The following is a 13,504-nucleotide window of genomic DNA, read 5'->3' as shown; positions in this document are numbered from 1 at the left end:
AGAATGGGCAGCAAAATGGCAGATGCGCTTCAATGTCAGTAAGTGTAAAGTCATGCACATTGGGGCAAAAAATCAAAACTTTAGATATAGGCTGATGGGTTCTGAGCTGTCTGTGACAGATCAGGAGAGAGATCTTGGGGTGGTGGTGGACAGGTCGATGAAAGTGTCGACCCAATGTGCGGCGGCAGTGAAGAAGGCCAATTCTATGCTTGGGATCATTAGGAAGGGTATTGAGAACAAAACGGTTAGTATTATAATGCCGTTGTACAAATCTATGGTAAGGCCACACCTGGAGTATTGTGTCCAGTTCTGGTCGCCGCATCTCAAAAAAGACATAGTGGAAATGGAAAAGGTGCAAAAGAGAGCGACTAAGATGATTACGGGGCTGGGGCACCTTCCTTATGAGGAAAGGCTACGGCGTTTGGGCCTCTTCAGCCTAGAAAAGAGAAGCCTGAGGGGGGACATGATTGAGACATACAAAATTATGCAGGGGATGGACAGAGTGGATAGGGAGATGCTCTTTACACTCTCACATAATACCAGAACCAGGGGACATCCACTAAAATTGAGTGTTGGGCGGGTTAGGACAGACAAAAGAAAATATTTCTTTACTCAGCGCGTGGTCGGTCTGTGGAACTCCTTGCCACAGGATGTGGTGCTGGCGTCTAGCCTAGACGCCTTTAAAAGGGGATTGGACGAGTTTCTGGAGGAAAAATCCATTATGGGGAACAAGCCATGATGTGTATGCGCAACCTCCTGATTTTAGGAATGGGTTAAGTCAGAATGCCAGATGTAGGGGAGAGCACCAGGATGAGGTCTCTTGTTATCTGGTGTGCTCCCTGGGGCATTTGGTGGGCCGCTGTGAGATACAGGAAGCTGGACTAGATGGGCCTATGGCCTGATCCAGTGGGGCTGTTCTTATGTTCTTATGTTCTTATAAGTAATTCCCATTATAGTCTATGGAGCTTACTTCCAGATAAGTGCGGTTAGAATTGTGGCTTAAATCTTTACCAAAGTTGGTGCAGATTTTTTAGAACTTATTTCTAGATCTCATTCAAAACACCATCAAAGAAGTCCAAGGACTTCAAAGAACAATACAATAGATTCAGCATTATAATCTATTTAATACTGTGTATACATTTCATTTATGTATTTAAAATATTTTTATCTTGCTTTCCCACTGCTCAGACCAGCTCTGTAAACAGAGTAGAGACAGTGCAAGTGTCAGCAAGACTCAGTATTGACTAGATTCACTTACCCAGAAGAACAAATCCATCTGTTTCTTTTTCTGTCACCAAGACCTTCTTGGTATCCTGGCTTTTTCGAAAGAAGTTGAACATCTCTTCAAAATAAAAGACTACGAAAGAAAAGGCAGAAACATACAATGTTGCACGAATGAAGAAACATTCAGATGTTACCAAAATAAACATGAGAAAATATTCTATGTAACAAGTTCCAAGGGACTCAGATGGAAAGAGAATTTTTGCAGAGTCAAACAAATCATCAACACAAAAGATGAAAATATAAGCAACTTGTTCACTGTCACTCCTTCACAGAAATTGAATGAAGTTACCACCAACCAGATAGGGTTGTTTCTCAAGCTGAAGTATACAAAGGATTTCCAGATGCATGGGAGTGGCAACAGAATGCAAGTATCTTGTTGTCTTGTGTGCTCTCTGAGGAATGTGTTGGGTCACTGTGAGATATAGGAAGCTGTACTAGATGGGGGTGCGCCCGGCCGCTGGAGCAGGCAGGCAGGGGAAGGCTGCAGGGAGCGTGGAGGGCTGCTCGGGAATGCCCCGCAGCCTGGCGGGGCTGGGGGCTCAGTGGCCAAGAAGATGCAGGGCGATGCAGGGCAGGGCCGACTCCACGCTGCTCCTCAGCCGGAGCCCCTCCAGAGCCCAGGACCAGCAGCAGGAGCAGCAAGTGCAGCTGCGGCAGAAGCTGAAGGAGCTGCCGGCGCTGCTCCGGAGCGGACTCACGCTGCGGAGGAAGAGCTCAGCCTCCGGGGGGCCAGGCCCTCAGTTTGGCTGTACTTGTCTTAAGAGGCGACTAAACAGCCACCGGGTAGATGGGACTCGTTAGCCTGAGAAGGCAGCTCATCTGAGAGAAGGAAAACTCTGATCCCAAACCTCCACTGCCTTGTGGCTACATCCAGTTATGGAAAAGGCTTCAGGAGTCAACCTCGAGGCAAAATCAGGAGCCAGAGTCCCTGAGGCAGTTCATGGCTGAACACAGTCACGTTCTGGCAACTCCTACGACGCTGCTGGAACCAACCGTATTGGCCTCTGCCTTTCCATTGGACCATTTCAGCGACGTGGAGAGGGGGGATTTGCTGCATGGGTAACAGCCTATCCTCCATATCTACTTTACCCAGGCTTCGCGCACTGGAGAGGACACTGTTCCAGAACCACCATTCAGAGCGTGACACCATAGTCTTCCGAGACTGAAGGATGCCAACAACTAGATGGGCCTTTGACCTGATTTAGTGGTGCTGTTCTTAAGGAATGGAAAAGTAAGCCAAGGTAATATGGCTATTTCCACACTCAATAGTGAGATAATCAAGTCATTACTAAGAAGATAAAATACACATTTGAATCAAGTTAGTTACTTTTATCTCTCTCTCTCTCTCTCAAAAAAAAAAAAAACCCACACAGACATTTTAAAGCAAATGTAACCTAACACTAACCAGCTTTTTTTTCAGATCAACTTTTAGGAAGATTTAACAGAATGAGGGAGTCCATGAGATCAAAGAATGCTAATAAACCAATACAATTTTGTAAATACAAAGCTATGTTAGATTTCCTAGCAGACTCTGTGGCCCAGACCAAATTCAAAGTTATTCAATGAGAAAATGCCTTCATGAGCACGTGTGTGAATTTTAACTCACATGGAATTTGCAAGCCCATCATGCCAATCTGGGAGTTTATTAATTTAAAAAACAGTATCAATCGCAACTCCTCTGCACCATAACATATCCTTCAGCAAACTTCCTGTAACTGTATGTATCTCATCACTAACAAGTAGGGGAAAGGAATTTGCCCCTGAAGGTCTGCTTTTCTAACAGAGCAATCTTATGCAAGTCTACTCAAAAGTAATTTCCATTGTTCAAGTTCAATAGGGCTTATTCCCATGGAAGTGGGCATTATATTATCAGAATTACTAATTGTTACTTGTTCCTCCCATCATATCCCTGATCTCCCATGGCCAGCAGCCCATTTATTCTGTATGTGCTCCCTTGCAGGAAAGCTGCCCTTCTCAGTCCCATGACCCTTTGTTTCCTATTGGTTCCCAAACCTTTGTGCAGGACACTCACTCAATCCTGTGTTACTTACCTTTTCACTTCAAGAAACCCCAAAGCATCTGCTTCTTTCGAAAAGGCTTGTCTATGCCATATACTCTTCTAGAACTTCAAGAATGCCTTTCCTTCACATGCGAGACAGCAAGAGGAAGAAAACAATAATTCTTGAGTTACACACTGTTATAGAAACTTCATAATGGTGACATGATTTTACAATTTTACCTGCAAACAGAAAGATAAATTTGACTGAAAGAAAGATTTACACTTTTTACTCATTCATGATGGTCAGACCTTTGGATTTCTACATGATTATGCAAAGAAACACATTAAAGTCCAACCAAAACTTATTAATTTAGTATTATGGTTGCATCTTAAGTTTAATCAGTCATGACTGGACACATTTCAATAGAATTTAAACATGACTAACTTCCTTAATCATGATTAAGTACACAACTCTATGCAATCGGACACATTATGATATAAGACAGAGCTCTAGTTTTTTTGTTTTTTAAAATCATACTCTAAACCAGTGGTTCTCAAACTGGTGAGTCACAACCCACCAGCCAGGAAGCACTTGTTCCTGCCCCTTAAAGGGGCAGGGAGAGGGGGTTTAAAACTTACCTGAGAGAGTGCTGGCCTTGAGGGAGGTGGTTTTCGATCTGGAAGTGGTTCTCAATCTTTTTTACCCTGCAGAACTCCCCATGCCCCCCAGAGGCTGGCATTCCTTTAGGTAAGTTTAAACCCCCCCCCCAGCAGCTGTGCAATGATGCTGGGGACTGCATTGCTGACACGGCCCCTCCCTCACACACATTTTCAGTACTCCCAACTCCCTTGAAGGAGTTTGGGAAGCACTGCTCTAAACAATCAAGAACCCACATATCTATCAAAGAAAACAAAAACTTCACCACAGGATTATTTTCTCCCTCTGATAAATTTAAGGAGGACAACATCAAGAAAATACACATGAAGTGCTTTACACACTTAGAAAGTGCTCTATAAATGTTATCATTAATATTACTATATCAATTTCTATACTAGGATTTCTGAATACAGATATCCCAGGAGTCTAAAGGAGGGAAGAGTCTAACAAAGACTCCGGTTTTTGCAGAAAAACAGCAGGAAGTTCTAACCCTTCCCCTCTCAACCTATTCCAAGAGCTTGTATAGCATACCCAGAAAAACTTACAGAGCATATCTAGAAAGATGTACATTTTATTCAAGAAGCAGGCAGCTTCCTACAAACAGAAGGTACCACAGAGATCTCTCTTCCTTCAAAAACTTGAGCCCACTCTCCCCCAGAAGCGTCAATCCTAATTCCCACCCCACCCACTCCCCCAAATCCAAATTCCACTCTTCCCCATCTTTCCTGTTAAGCCCAAGTATGATGCTTCCATCCTAACTCTAAATACAATTCTTTACCCTCCTATCTTGATTCCACTTTCCCTGATTTCCAAATTCAAGCCCCTTTCTTTTCTCTTCCCTGCTGAACTTCAAACCAAGTTTTCATCTCAGTCCCAGTTTCAAATGCCACTCCTTGAATCTTTCATCTAAATCCCAATCTTGTTTTCCCCTGAACATCCAACCCCACTGTTTTTTGCCATACCTTTGCTAGTAAACACTAGCACACACATAAGGAAACACATTAGTTATTTGTTAAGCAGACTAGTTAAGCAGAAAGCAAGAGACAGGGATAATCTATCTGGAAATTAACACAAATTTTTAAGTTTTACTGCAAGGAAATATATTTCAAATTCTTTAAATTGTGAATACATGTTCAAATCATAGTGCCAGGCACAAGTGCTGCGTAACTTAGCAGAAAGGATATAAAACGTAGGAAAGCATATGAACTTGCTAAGAAAGACAAGACAAATTATAAACAGATAAAAAGACCTCAGCCCAACCACTGTGCTGCAGCACATTGGTGTGCCACAAATGGTCCCCAGGTGTGCCACGGGAATTTGGGAGAGGGATATTTATTAGTAGGTCTATTGGGGGATGTGAGCCCCACATTGGCAGCACAGTGTGCCTTGTCAATTGTCAAAAGACTGATGGTGTGCTGTGAGATGAAAAAAGTTGAAGAACACTGCTCTACATTTTTTTCTGTCACCTAGCTGCATCATAACCCTGTGAGAATGGCTGACCCAAAGTTGTCCAGTGAGCTTGGGAGGTTGTGTCACCTAGAACCTGGGTCACCACTAGTCCTAACTGAACCACTGCATGACACTGGCTCTTTCTTTACTTGACGTCAGGCCCAGCTTAAAAAGCCTGCTACAGACGAGTTTCCACTCCTTAAAAACATACTTTTTATTAGAGGATGTTTCAATGTATTTCAGTTTATTAATAGACATCCTCTTCAATTTATTAGAGGAAGCTTCAATTATGGTAAAGAAGCAGCAATGAAGAACCAATTCCCAAAAAGATGGTTGTGTACATAGGAGAAAGAAAATGGAGCAGGCCATCCAAAAAAATAGGCTAATTTGGGGGTTATTTTATTCGACATGGTTTCATTTGCCTGTGTTTTATTGCTAAAAGCACAGAAAAACACAAGCCACTGCCAGCTGGCCTTTAAGATCTTTTCCAGAAACTAAAATAGATTACTTTTCCAGTTAGAACTTATATTGCGGCTGCATCTGCTGACACGATATCAGCTACACCATGCACTTTTAAAACACTTAAATAAAAATGAGAACTTAGAATTTAAAAAAACACACAACACATCTTTTTCACAAAATCTGTAACGGAATAACAGCATTTTCTAACACCTCTCCGCGCAGGGTGATCGGATGTCATAGCCACTAGAGGACCAGGCACCCCAAAATGTACGGCATCCAAGAAGAATGTAGGACAGGAGAAAACGAAAGGTGAAAAGGCTCATGTACTGATTTTTGTGTGGTTTATTTAAACATTAGTTATTGTTATTGAATGTAATAAGATATTACATATAAAGAATGCTATGTACTGCCTCAGGGATGTGCGGTGGGTAGGGAGGCAGAGCCTCCTCACTGGAGTCCTTCAAAAAGCGCCACTGCTGTGGGAGGCACCCAAGCACCCATAAACCATGCACACAGCACATGGGTTGTTTGTGCTTTGGTGCCTCCCATGGCACTGGCACTTTACAAAGGACTCCAGTGAAGAGGCTCTGCCTCCCCACCCACCACACATCCCGAGAGGGTTGTGGGTGCTTGGGCACCTCACAAGGCAGTGGTGCTTCTTGATGGACTTCTGGGGGGGAGGCTCTGCCTCACCTGCCTCCCCACCCACTGCACATCCCTGCACTGCCTGAAAGGGCTACTCACAGGGACAAGGGGGACAACAAGAGGGCATGTCCTGGAAAAAGAGGACCTCTGGTCAGCCTGCCTCAAGTTGAGGGGTGGCTCCCTCAGGTGAGCATCACCTGACGTAGCCACCTCAGTCATTCCCCCTCCCTCTGGCCCCCTTCAGTATGCGACGATGCGCATGCGCACAACCCAACCGCCTCTAAAGGTCTTAACCGTCACTAACGGCTAAGGCGCCCAGCGCAGCCCCCCTCAACAGGCGACGATACGCATGCGCAGAACCCACCCGCCTCTAACGGTCTCAACCGTTGTAAAGGCTAAAGCGCCCAGCGCAAGGCCACCCAAGCTCGCCACAGTGGCCAGGATCAGACCCTGCTTGCTATGAGTCGACTCACCTCCTACAGTCGCTTCTCCACACCAACAACCAACCCTCCGCTTCCGGGTTCCTCACAAGCACATCCTGTTAAAGACACTGGCGTCGCACCAATAGGAGCGCCGTTTGCCGGGCAGAACAACAACGCCCTCGCCAAGCGGAAGTGACGTTCCATAAGAAAATGGGACCGGAAGGCGCCGCGTATCCAAGCGTCGCCATTGCCATGGCAGCCCAACGAGTGTCCTCTCCGGGAGCGGAAGTCGGCGTTTCCCGCCTAGGCGAGCTGCGACGAAGCGGGCAGGGGGCGTGACAGCTCTAAGATGGCGGACGTGTTCGCAGCGGCCCGGCCCCGCATAGCCACGAGCCAGCTGGCTCAGTACATTGGGAGGCCCGTCTGTTTCGTGGGGCGCGTGGAGAAGGTGAGGAGGAGCCCCCGCACTGCTGAGCGAAGCCTTGCATGGCACGTGTGCCTCGGGCGGGCAGGCCTCACGTGTGAACAGCGGTTCACGTGTATGGACCGCTCACGTTCGTTTCCCCGCTTCCTTCCTGGACTTCCCCCCGCAGGGGAGGGTTGCCTGCGTGGGCGAGGGATTGACCCAGGAGCGATGAGTTAAGCCACTTCTGCCCAGCGTTGCATATACGCAACAGGGACCAAATGTGGGCAGAAAGGGTTGAAGCTCGCCTGAGTGTTGGCCACAGGGCCTGACCAACAGCCCCACTCTCGGCAGCCAGGCATCTTGTCCACTGCAGCAGTCTCAAGCATGGTAGGGCACCACCAGGGTCCTGGTGGTGGTGTCTGGTAGGACCCGAGGACAACAGGAGCATGACCCAGCAAGCAACACAGGTCTGGCTTGATGGGCAGAACTCCAAAGCAGCTTTCTGATGCTCACAAAAGCCCTCCCAGCCACCCCAAGCCTTCCAGGTGGCCTCCCAGCCTGGACATGACTGGTGAAGATGTCTTCAGCCTTTTCTGCCACGAACCCAATGAGACCGAGACCATGCGTCCATCCCCACCACCTTGATGCCCTCCCAGCACTGTTCACTGCCACCAAAAGCTCTCATTAGAAAGACCAGAAAAAGCTGCCTGGAAGCCTGGCACTAGCAGAAGCTATGTCAGCGCAGTTGCTAGGAAGCTGAGCAGGACTGGGACACCAAAAAGGCTGAATTCAAAGGACTCCAGATGCCTCCTCCTTTAGCTGGTGGTGCTTTACAGCCCAATCCTATCCACACTTTCCTGGGAGTGTCCCATTTACTCTAATGGGACTTACTTCTGAGTAGACATGCAGTTAGTCTTCAGTGATCTTCATCTTTTTTCTTTCCTGTAAGTTGCTGCAACCCCACAAAGTTGAAGAACACCGGGGAAAATGGAAGTGGCTTTTTTGGCCTCTCCAAGCCATTCTGAAACCCTCATTAGACATAAAAACCAAGGTTGAAGAGAATACAGGTGGGGCCTTGGGATCCATTCTCAGAACCCCCCCCCCATACTGAATTTTGCAGATACTCAAATCTGCAATCTTCACCCCATTAATCTCATAACCAGGGCTTCAGAAAGCCCTCCAGAGAGGGCCAGAGCACAGCTGGGTGCGAAGATTAATGGGGCAAAGATAGCAGATTTGGGTATCTGCAAAATTCGGTTGGGGGGGTGGTGGTGGTGTCCAAGAACAGATCCCAAGGCCCTGCCTGTATTCTCTTCGGCCTTGGTTTCTATGTCAGTTTAATGCAGGTTTCAGAATGGCCTGGAGAGGCAAAAAAAAAAGCCACTTGGTTTAATGGGATATTTTTAATGATGATCATTGTCATCCTGAAACAAATAATTCAGCTGTTGTAGATATAGCTGTGTTCATCAGGTGCATGGCAGTGAACACTGAGTTGAAGAAGAAGAAGAAAATCTTTATTACAGTCATAAGACCAGCCACCATTGAGTTGATTTCAATTGATCAGACAAAACCTGAATAATTTATTTCATGTTGTACACTCTTCCTTTTAAAGGCATTGCTGTTTTTTGCGGCCTTGAATAGATATGGGTATTTCTGCATGTTTACATGTCCATGTTACACAAATGTATGATGGAAGAGCCAACTAGCTAGTGATGTTCTCACCAATTTTAGTATTTTCCCACCTATTTTTCTAATGTTAAGCATTATACTGGAATACAATTAACGTTGCTTTTCCTCGATGAAAGCTTTGTGTTAGAAAACGTGTGCTCATTGGTTATTTGGTGGGCAAGGTCCAGTCAAATACTGTTTTTTACTATTGATTTACTATAGATATTTCATATGAGTACTGCTTTGTATGACTGTATGAATTCATGTTGTTCTATTACAGTGTTCTATAGTACTGTACAGTATAGTACTATGTATAGTACTATAATTAATATAAATTATTTTCAAAAATAAGCAGTATCTTTTAATCTTTGCAGATTCATCCATCTGGGAAATTTTTCTTCCTGTCAGATGGGGAAGGAAAAAATGCAACTATTGAGCTAAATGAGCCAGTGAGTATCTATTTGGAAGGTTTCATGTCCTACGTTTAATTCTAGAGAAGGAATCTAATAACAGAACTGTTGCATAAGCACCAAAGTTTTGAGAAAGGACATCAGATTCTAAACTCTGGTCCATACAAAGAATTAGTGCAATTCTAGTATCTACGCACTAATAAGAATGAGCACTACTGCATTAGTGATTACTGAAGTATGGCAAATATGCACAGAGGTTGTATTTTAAGGACATTTTTCTGCTACTGAACAGCTTTTTATCTCTTTCTTGATCTTATAAAAGTGGTAGACACATGATGATTCCCTACTGTTTTTCCCTGTTGGTTTGTCTATGAATTGCTTGTTGTCCATTTCAAACCATATCAATGTTCTTTTATTATTATCATCAGTATTAAATTTTATGTCTTTGAGCAACATAAGCAAAAGAAATAGCCCCTGCCCTATTTAATTTGCCATTTAAATTTTAGAGGTGGGTGAAAATAAAGATAACAGGAAATGAGGCAAGTGATGGGGTTAAGATAAACATGCCTTGATAGAACTGGGTTCTCCATAGACTTTCCCTAAGTGAGATGATGCTTCATAGCTGTAAGTATAGTTTGCTATAGCTGCTGAGTTTGGGCAAAAAGTAGATTATGCTGGACGCCTATTACAGACTGCAGAGTGAATGGGGGAGAAAGGGTTGAAAGTGACCAACTAAAATTCCTAATATCTGGAAGCATTAATTAGTACATCTGCTTTGCTAGCTTGATGAAGAGATATCTGGAGTCATTGAAGTCACAGGAAGTGTAACAAATCAAGCAAACATAATGTGCGCATCATATACACAATTCAGAGAAGATAAAAGTGTGTTTGGTACGTAAATTGTATTCTTTTGCATTTTAAATTTCATCTTGTGAGCAATTCCCAATGCTTTCCTAAACATGTTTTCCATACATGCTTTCCTAAACATGCTTTCCATACATTAATCTAAGTGTCTTGCATTCTGCTATCAGGAAATCAATACAAGTTTCATAGTTGTGTATCATTCTCAGACCTAGCTGTTCAAAGAGATCAAAGAATGCAAATCAACTTAAGAGGGGCTTCCATATCGACTGTTATTTGGTAGAATCCACCATTTCCTTGCTTTGGAGGAATGAAAACTGTGGATGTTACTCATCATTACCACCAGCCACACTGTGTCCATCTGAAGCTCTTCTTCCTAACTTCTGAAGTGAAAAGCCTGCAAAGTGGTCTATGCCATGAAATGCCAAAGATCAGATGACAGTGCAATAAATACTTCAGTATTCCTAACCTGTTGTACCTTTTAATGAACTTTAATTCTAAGTTGCTCTGGGAATCTATCGTGACTGAAAAGCAGGGTATAGATATGCAGGTGAACGTTGCTTAGCGACATTCCAACCCGCAACAGCCCGCATATGCAATGGCTATCGCTGATCCTGTTCACCCTTCAGCTTCTAAAGCCGATGGGAGCAGTGCTCCCCTCACCTCTGGAGGCTTTTCTGAGCCTCGCAGAGGCAGCACACTTCCACATGCTGTGTCTGCGAGGCTCAGACTGGCCATTTTGGCGGAAAACACATGACGTCAGTTTCCTGAGAAGTCATGTCTTTTTGCCTGAAACAGACAAAATGCACGCTGCCTCTGCGAGGCTCAGAAAGCCTCCAGAGGTAAGGGGGAAATGGCTCCCCTTGCCTTCAGAGGCTTTGCATAATATCAGGACTTGCTTGGCGAGGGGGGTGCCAGTCTGCCTCACTGTTGCTAAGTGACGCATGACTGTAATTGACTAGATGTTGCAGCCAATACAATTTTCTACTAATGCCCAGAATCCATTATATGACTCAAGATCCTGGCTTCTTCCATTCCATCTGGTTATTTTGCTCTTATAGATGATCTATTGTGTGTGCGCTTGGCAACAGTTGGTCAATTGGATTTCTAGCAACTAATTCTTGTTAGTTAATACTTGATTATGGTATCTGTAAAAGTAACCCTTCTAATATTTTGAGCTGCTTTGACTTTGGAATAATTAATGGGGAAGAAGTTCATTTATGAAAATATTGCAGTTTCTCTCCATCTACATTAGTAAATTCACTTCCTTCTTCTCCCCTGCTCTTTCTTTCAGATCTTGCTCTCTATAATGAAGCTCTGAAAGTTATCCACGAATTTCCTGAGTATTATCCTTTTGGTGCTGAGCCATAACCAACACTTCTTGATACAACTTTAAAGAGGACAGCTGATACACGAGTGAACTGCACTATTAAAGAATCTCTGTGGGGAATAAGTTCTGCTAAAATGATAAACTTTTGGATTTTGTATTTCTATACTTCCCAGTGGGTCTAAATGAAGTTTATTCTTCCTGGGGGAAAGCCTTTGTCTCTTGTGAAAGGTAATGTTCTTTGAATGCCACTTTGGTACTTTAGATTGGATGAGAAAATACCTATGGGGGTTATAACTAAGCAATCTAGTTATATTGCTTTGTGTTTCTGAAAAGAGGTGAATATATGCTATCTTTTTTTAAACGTTATAATTTCAGTGTGAAATGTGGTTCTTTTCAAAACAACAATATTAGATTGGCATGAATCTAGAGGCTCCTAAAGACATTTACTTGCAGCAGGCACTGCTCTTTTAGAATATAGTTGGGACCTCAGTATCTGCTGGGGTTTGGTTCTGGGACTCTCCACAAATACCCAAAACTGTTAAATAAAAGCAGTTAAAACACAAGTCAGTCAGGTAGTCAATTAGAACTACTATTTTGCAGCTCACTCTGAGAAAAGTGACCTCCATCCTTTGCACTGGCTCATGGCTGGTGATTAATAACTTCTGCATTCCATTATTTGGCAAGCCAGGGCAAGGTAGAGGGTCGCCTTTCTTGGAACTAGCAGCAAAATAGCAGTTCTAATAGTCTGACCCCCTAGAAAAGTTTTTAGAATGGGGATTGTAAAGGGAATTTTTTTCCTTTTCTCCAGGGGATGAGTAGGGTCTTTCTTATCTGCAGTGGCCATCAGTGAATCTAATACATGAGTTTTTTTAAAAGTGTATAAAAAGTTGGACCTGTATTTGGAATACTGGGTAATTAGAAAATATGAAGTAAGATTTGTAGTGTTTCCACATTGCAGAGGGCAGTAGGGGACAAACTGAGAAGTAGGTTGCAATCCTTTACCCATTTACTTGGGAGTAAGTCCCATTGTGAAACTTCTGAGTAGACATGCCTAGGCTTGTACCAAAAAAACTACTTTCATGACTTACTGAGAGATTAAAGAAAGTATTTATCAAACAGTCTTTTTACACTAAAGATCATATAGTTCTTGCATAAAGCTCAGACTTCACTCAAGGATGCCACTTACTGATGGGTGTAGACCAGCATCTAGATAGCTCATGTGAGCTATCATCTGCCTTTAACAGAACAGTAACAAAACTCAGGGCCCAATCCTAAACTTTACACGACAGCTTGCCACCAGCATGCTGTAAGGCACATTTGCAGGCCCTAGCGCCGGGGCTCCGCTGCTCATGCAGAGGTCGGTGGAAGCATTCTAGAGTGGAGGGAGACGGGACCTGTGACGTTTTGCTCCACCGGATCTGGAGCCTTGTGTCAGGCTGGCCGCCCAACATGGAGACTCTTGATTCTACGCCAACCTTTGGGTTGCTGTAGAATTGAGTAGCCCCATTGTGGGGCTATGTGCTTTACAATGTCCCCTTCTCCTGAGGAGCTGCCAGCGGTTTCCTGGAGCATGCAGGAACCCATGTATTAGATGCTGCAATTCTGCGCACTGGGCAGCTTAGGATTAGGCTGCCAGTTTTGTAGATTAAGGTTACAAAAACAGGCTGATCATCACTTTTTTATATGGTAGAATGTGCTAAAATAATTACAATTAGATATCTCTGTAAAATGCCTGTCATCTGATTTATCACATGTAAACAAAGCCTAAACAGAAATGACAATCTTGTGTGTTTGTATACCCTTTGAATTATTTTCCCAGTACATTAAACCACTAGATATGTTACTGAAGTAACTGAATGGTTACTACAGCAAAAAGGAATGTACAAAATTCTAACTTTGGTTTTGCAGAG

General features: G+C 43.8%; 2 protein-coding genes across 2 annotated transcripts in view; one reads left to right on the top strand and one right to left on the bottom strand.

Annotated features, from left to right (window-relative positions):
- Positions 1 to 7,092, bottom strand: part of UMAD1 (UBAP1-MVB12-associated (UMA) domain containing 1) — a 43,847-nt gene extending 36,755 nt beyond the window's left edge. The window contains exons 1-3 of the mRNA XM_066628809.1: positions 6,971 to 7,092; positions 3,336 to 3,426; positions 1,259 to 1,357 (exon numbers count right to left, since the gene is read on the bottom strand). Of these exons, the coding sequence (XP_066484906.1) occupies positions 1,259 to 1,340 (82 nt within the window). The 5' untranslated portion in view covers positions 1,341 to 1,357; positions 3,336 to 3,426; positions 6,971 to 7,092. The remainder of the gene's footprint in view (positions 1 to 1,258; positions 1,358 to 3,335; positions 3,427 to 6,970) is intronic.
- A 104-nt stretch (positions 7,093 to 7,196) lies between these two features.
- RPA3 (replication protein A3) lies at positions 7,197 to 13,442 on the top strand. The gene is made up of 4 exons (XM_066627253.1): positions 7,197 to 7,367; positions 9,368 to 9,442; positions 10,186 to 10,294; positions 11,559 to 13,442. Exons 1-4 carry the CDS (start codon positions 7,269 to 7,271, stop codon positions 11,633 to 11,635), a joined length of 360 nt encoding a protein of 119 aa, XP_066483350.1. The 5' UTR covers positions 7,197 to 7,268; the 3' UTR covers positions 11,636 to 13,442.
- Positions 13,443 to 13,504: the final 62 nt, after the last annotated feature.

This window comes from Tiliqua scincoides, chromosome 5, assembly GCF_035046505.1.
Source record: "Tiliqua scincoides isolate rTilSci1 chromosome 5, rTilSci1.hap2, whole genome shotgun sequence".
NCBI lineage: Eukaryota > Metazoa > Chordata > Lepidosauria > Squamata > Scincidae > Tiliqua > Tiliqua scincoides.
Note: the sequence above shows the minus strand (reverse complement) of the source record. Positions and strands in the feature narration are given on the sequence as shown.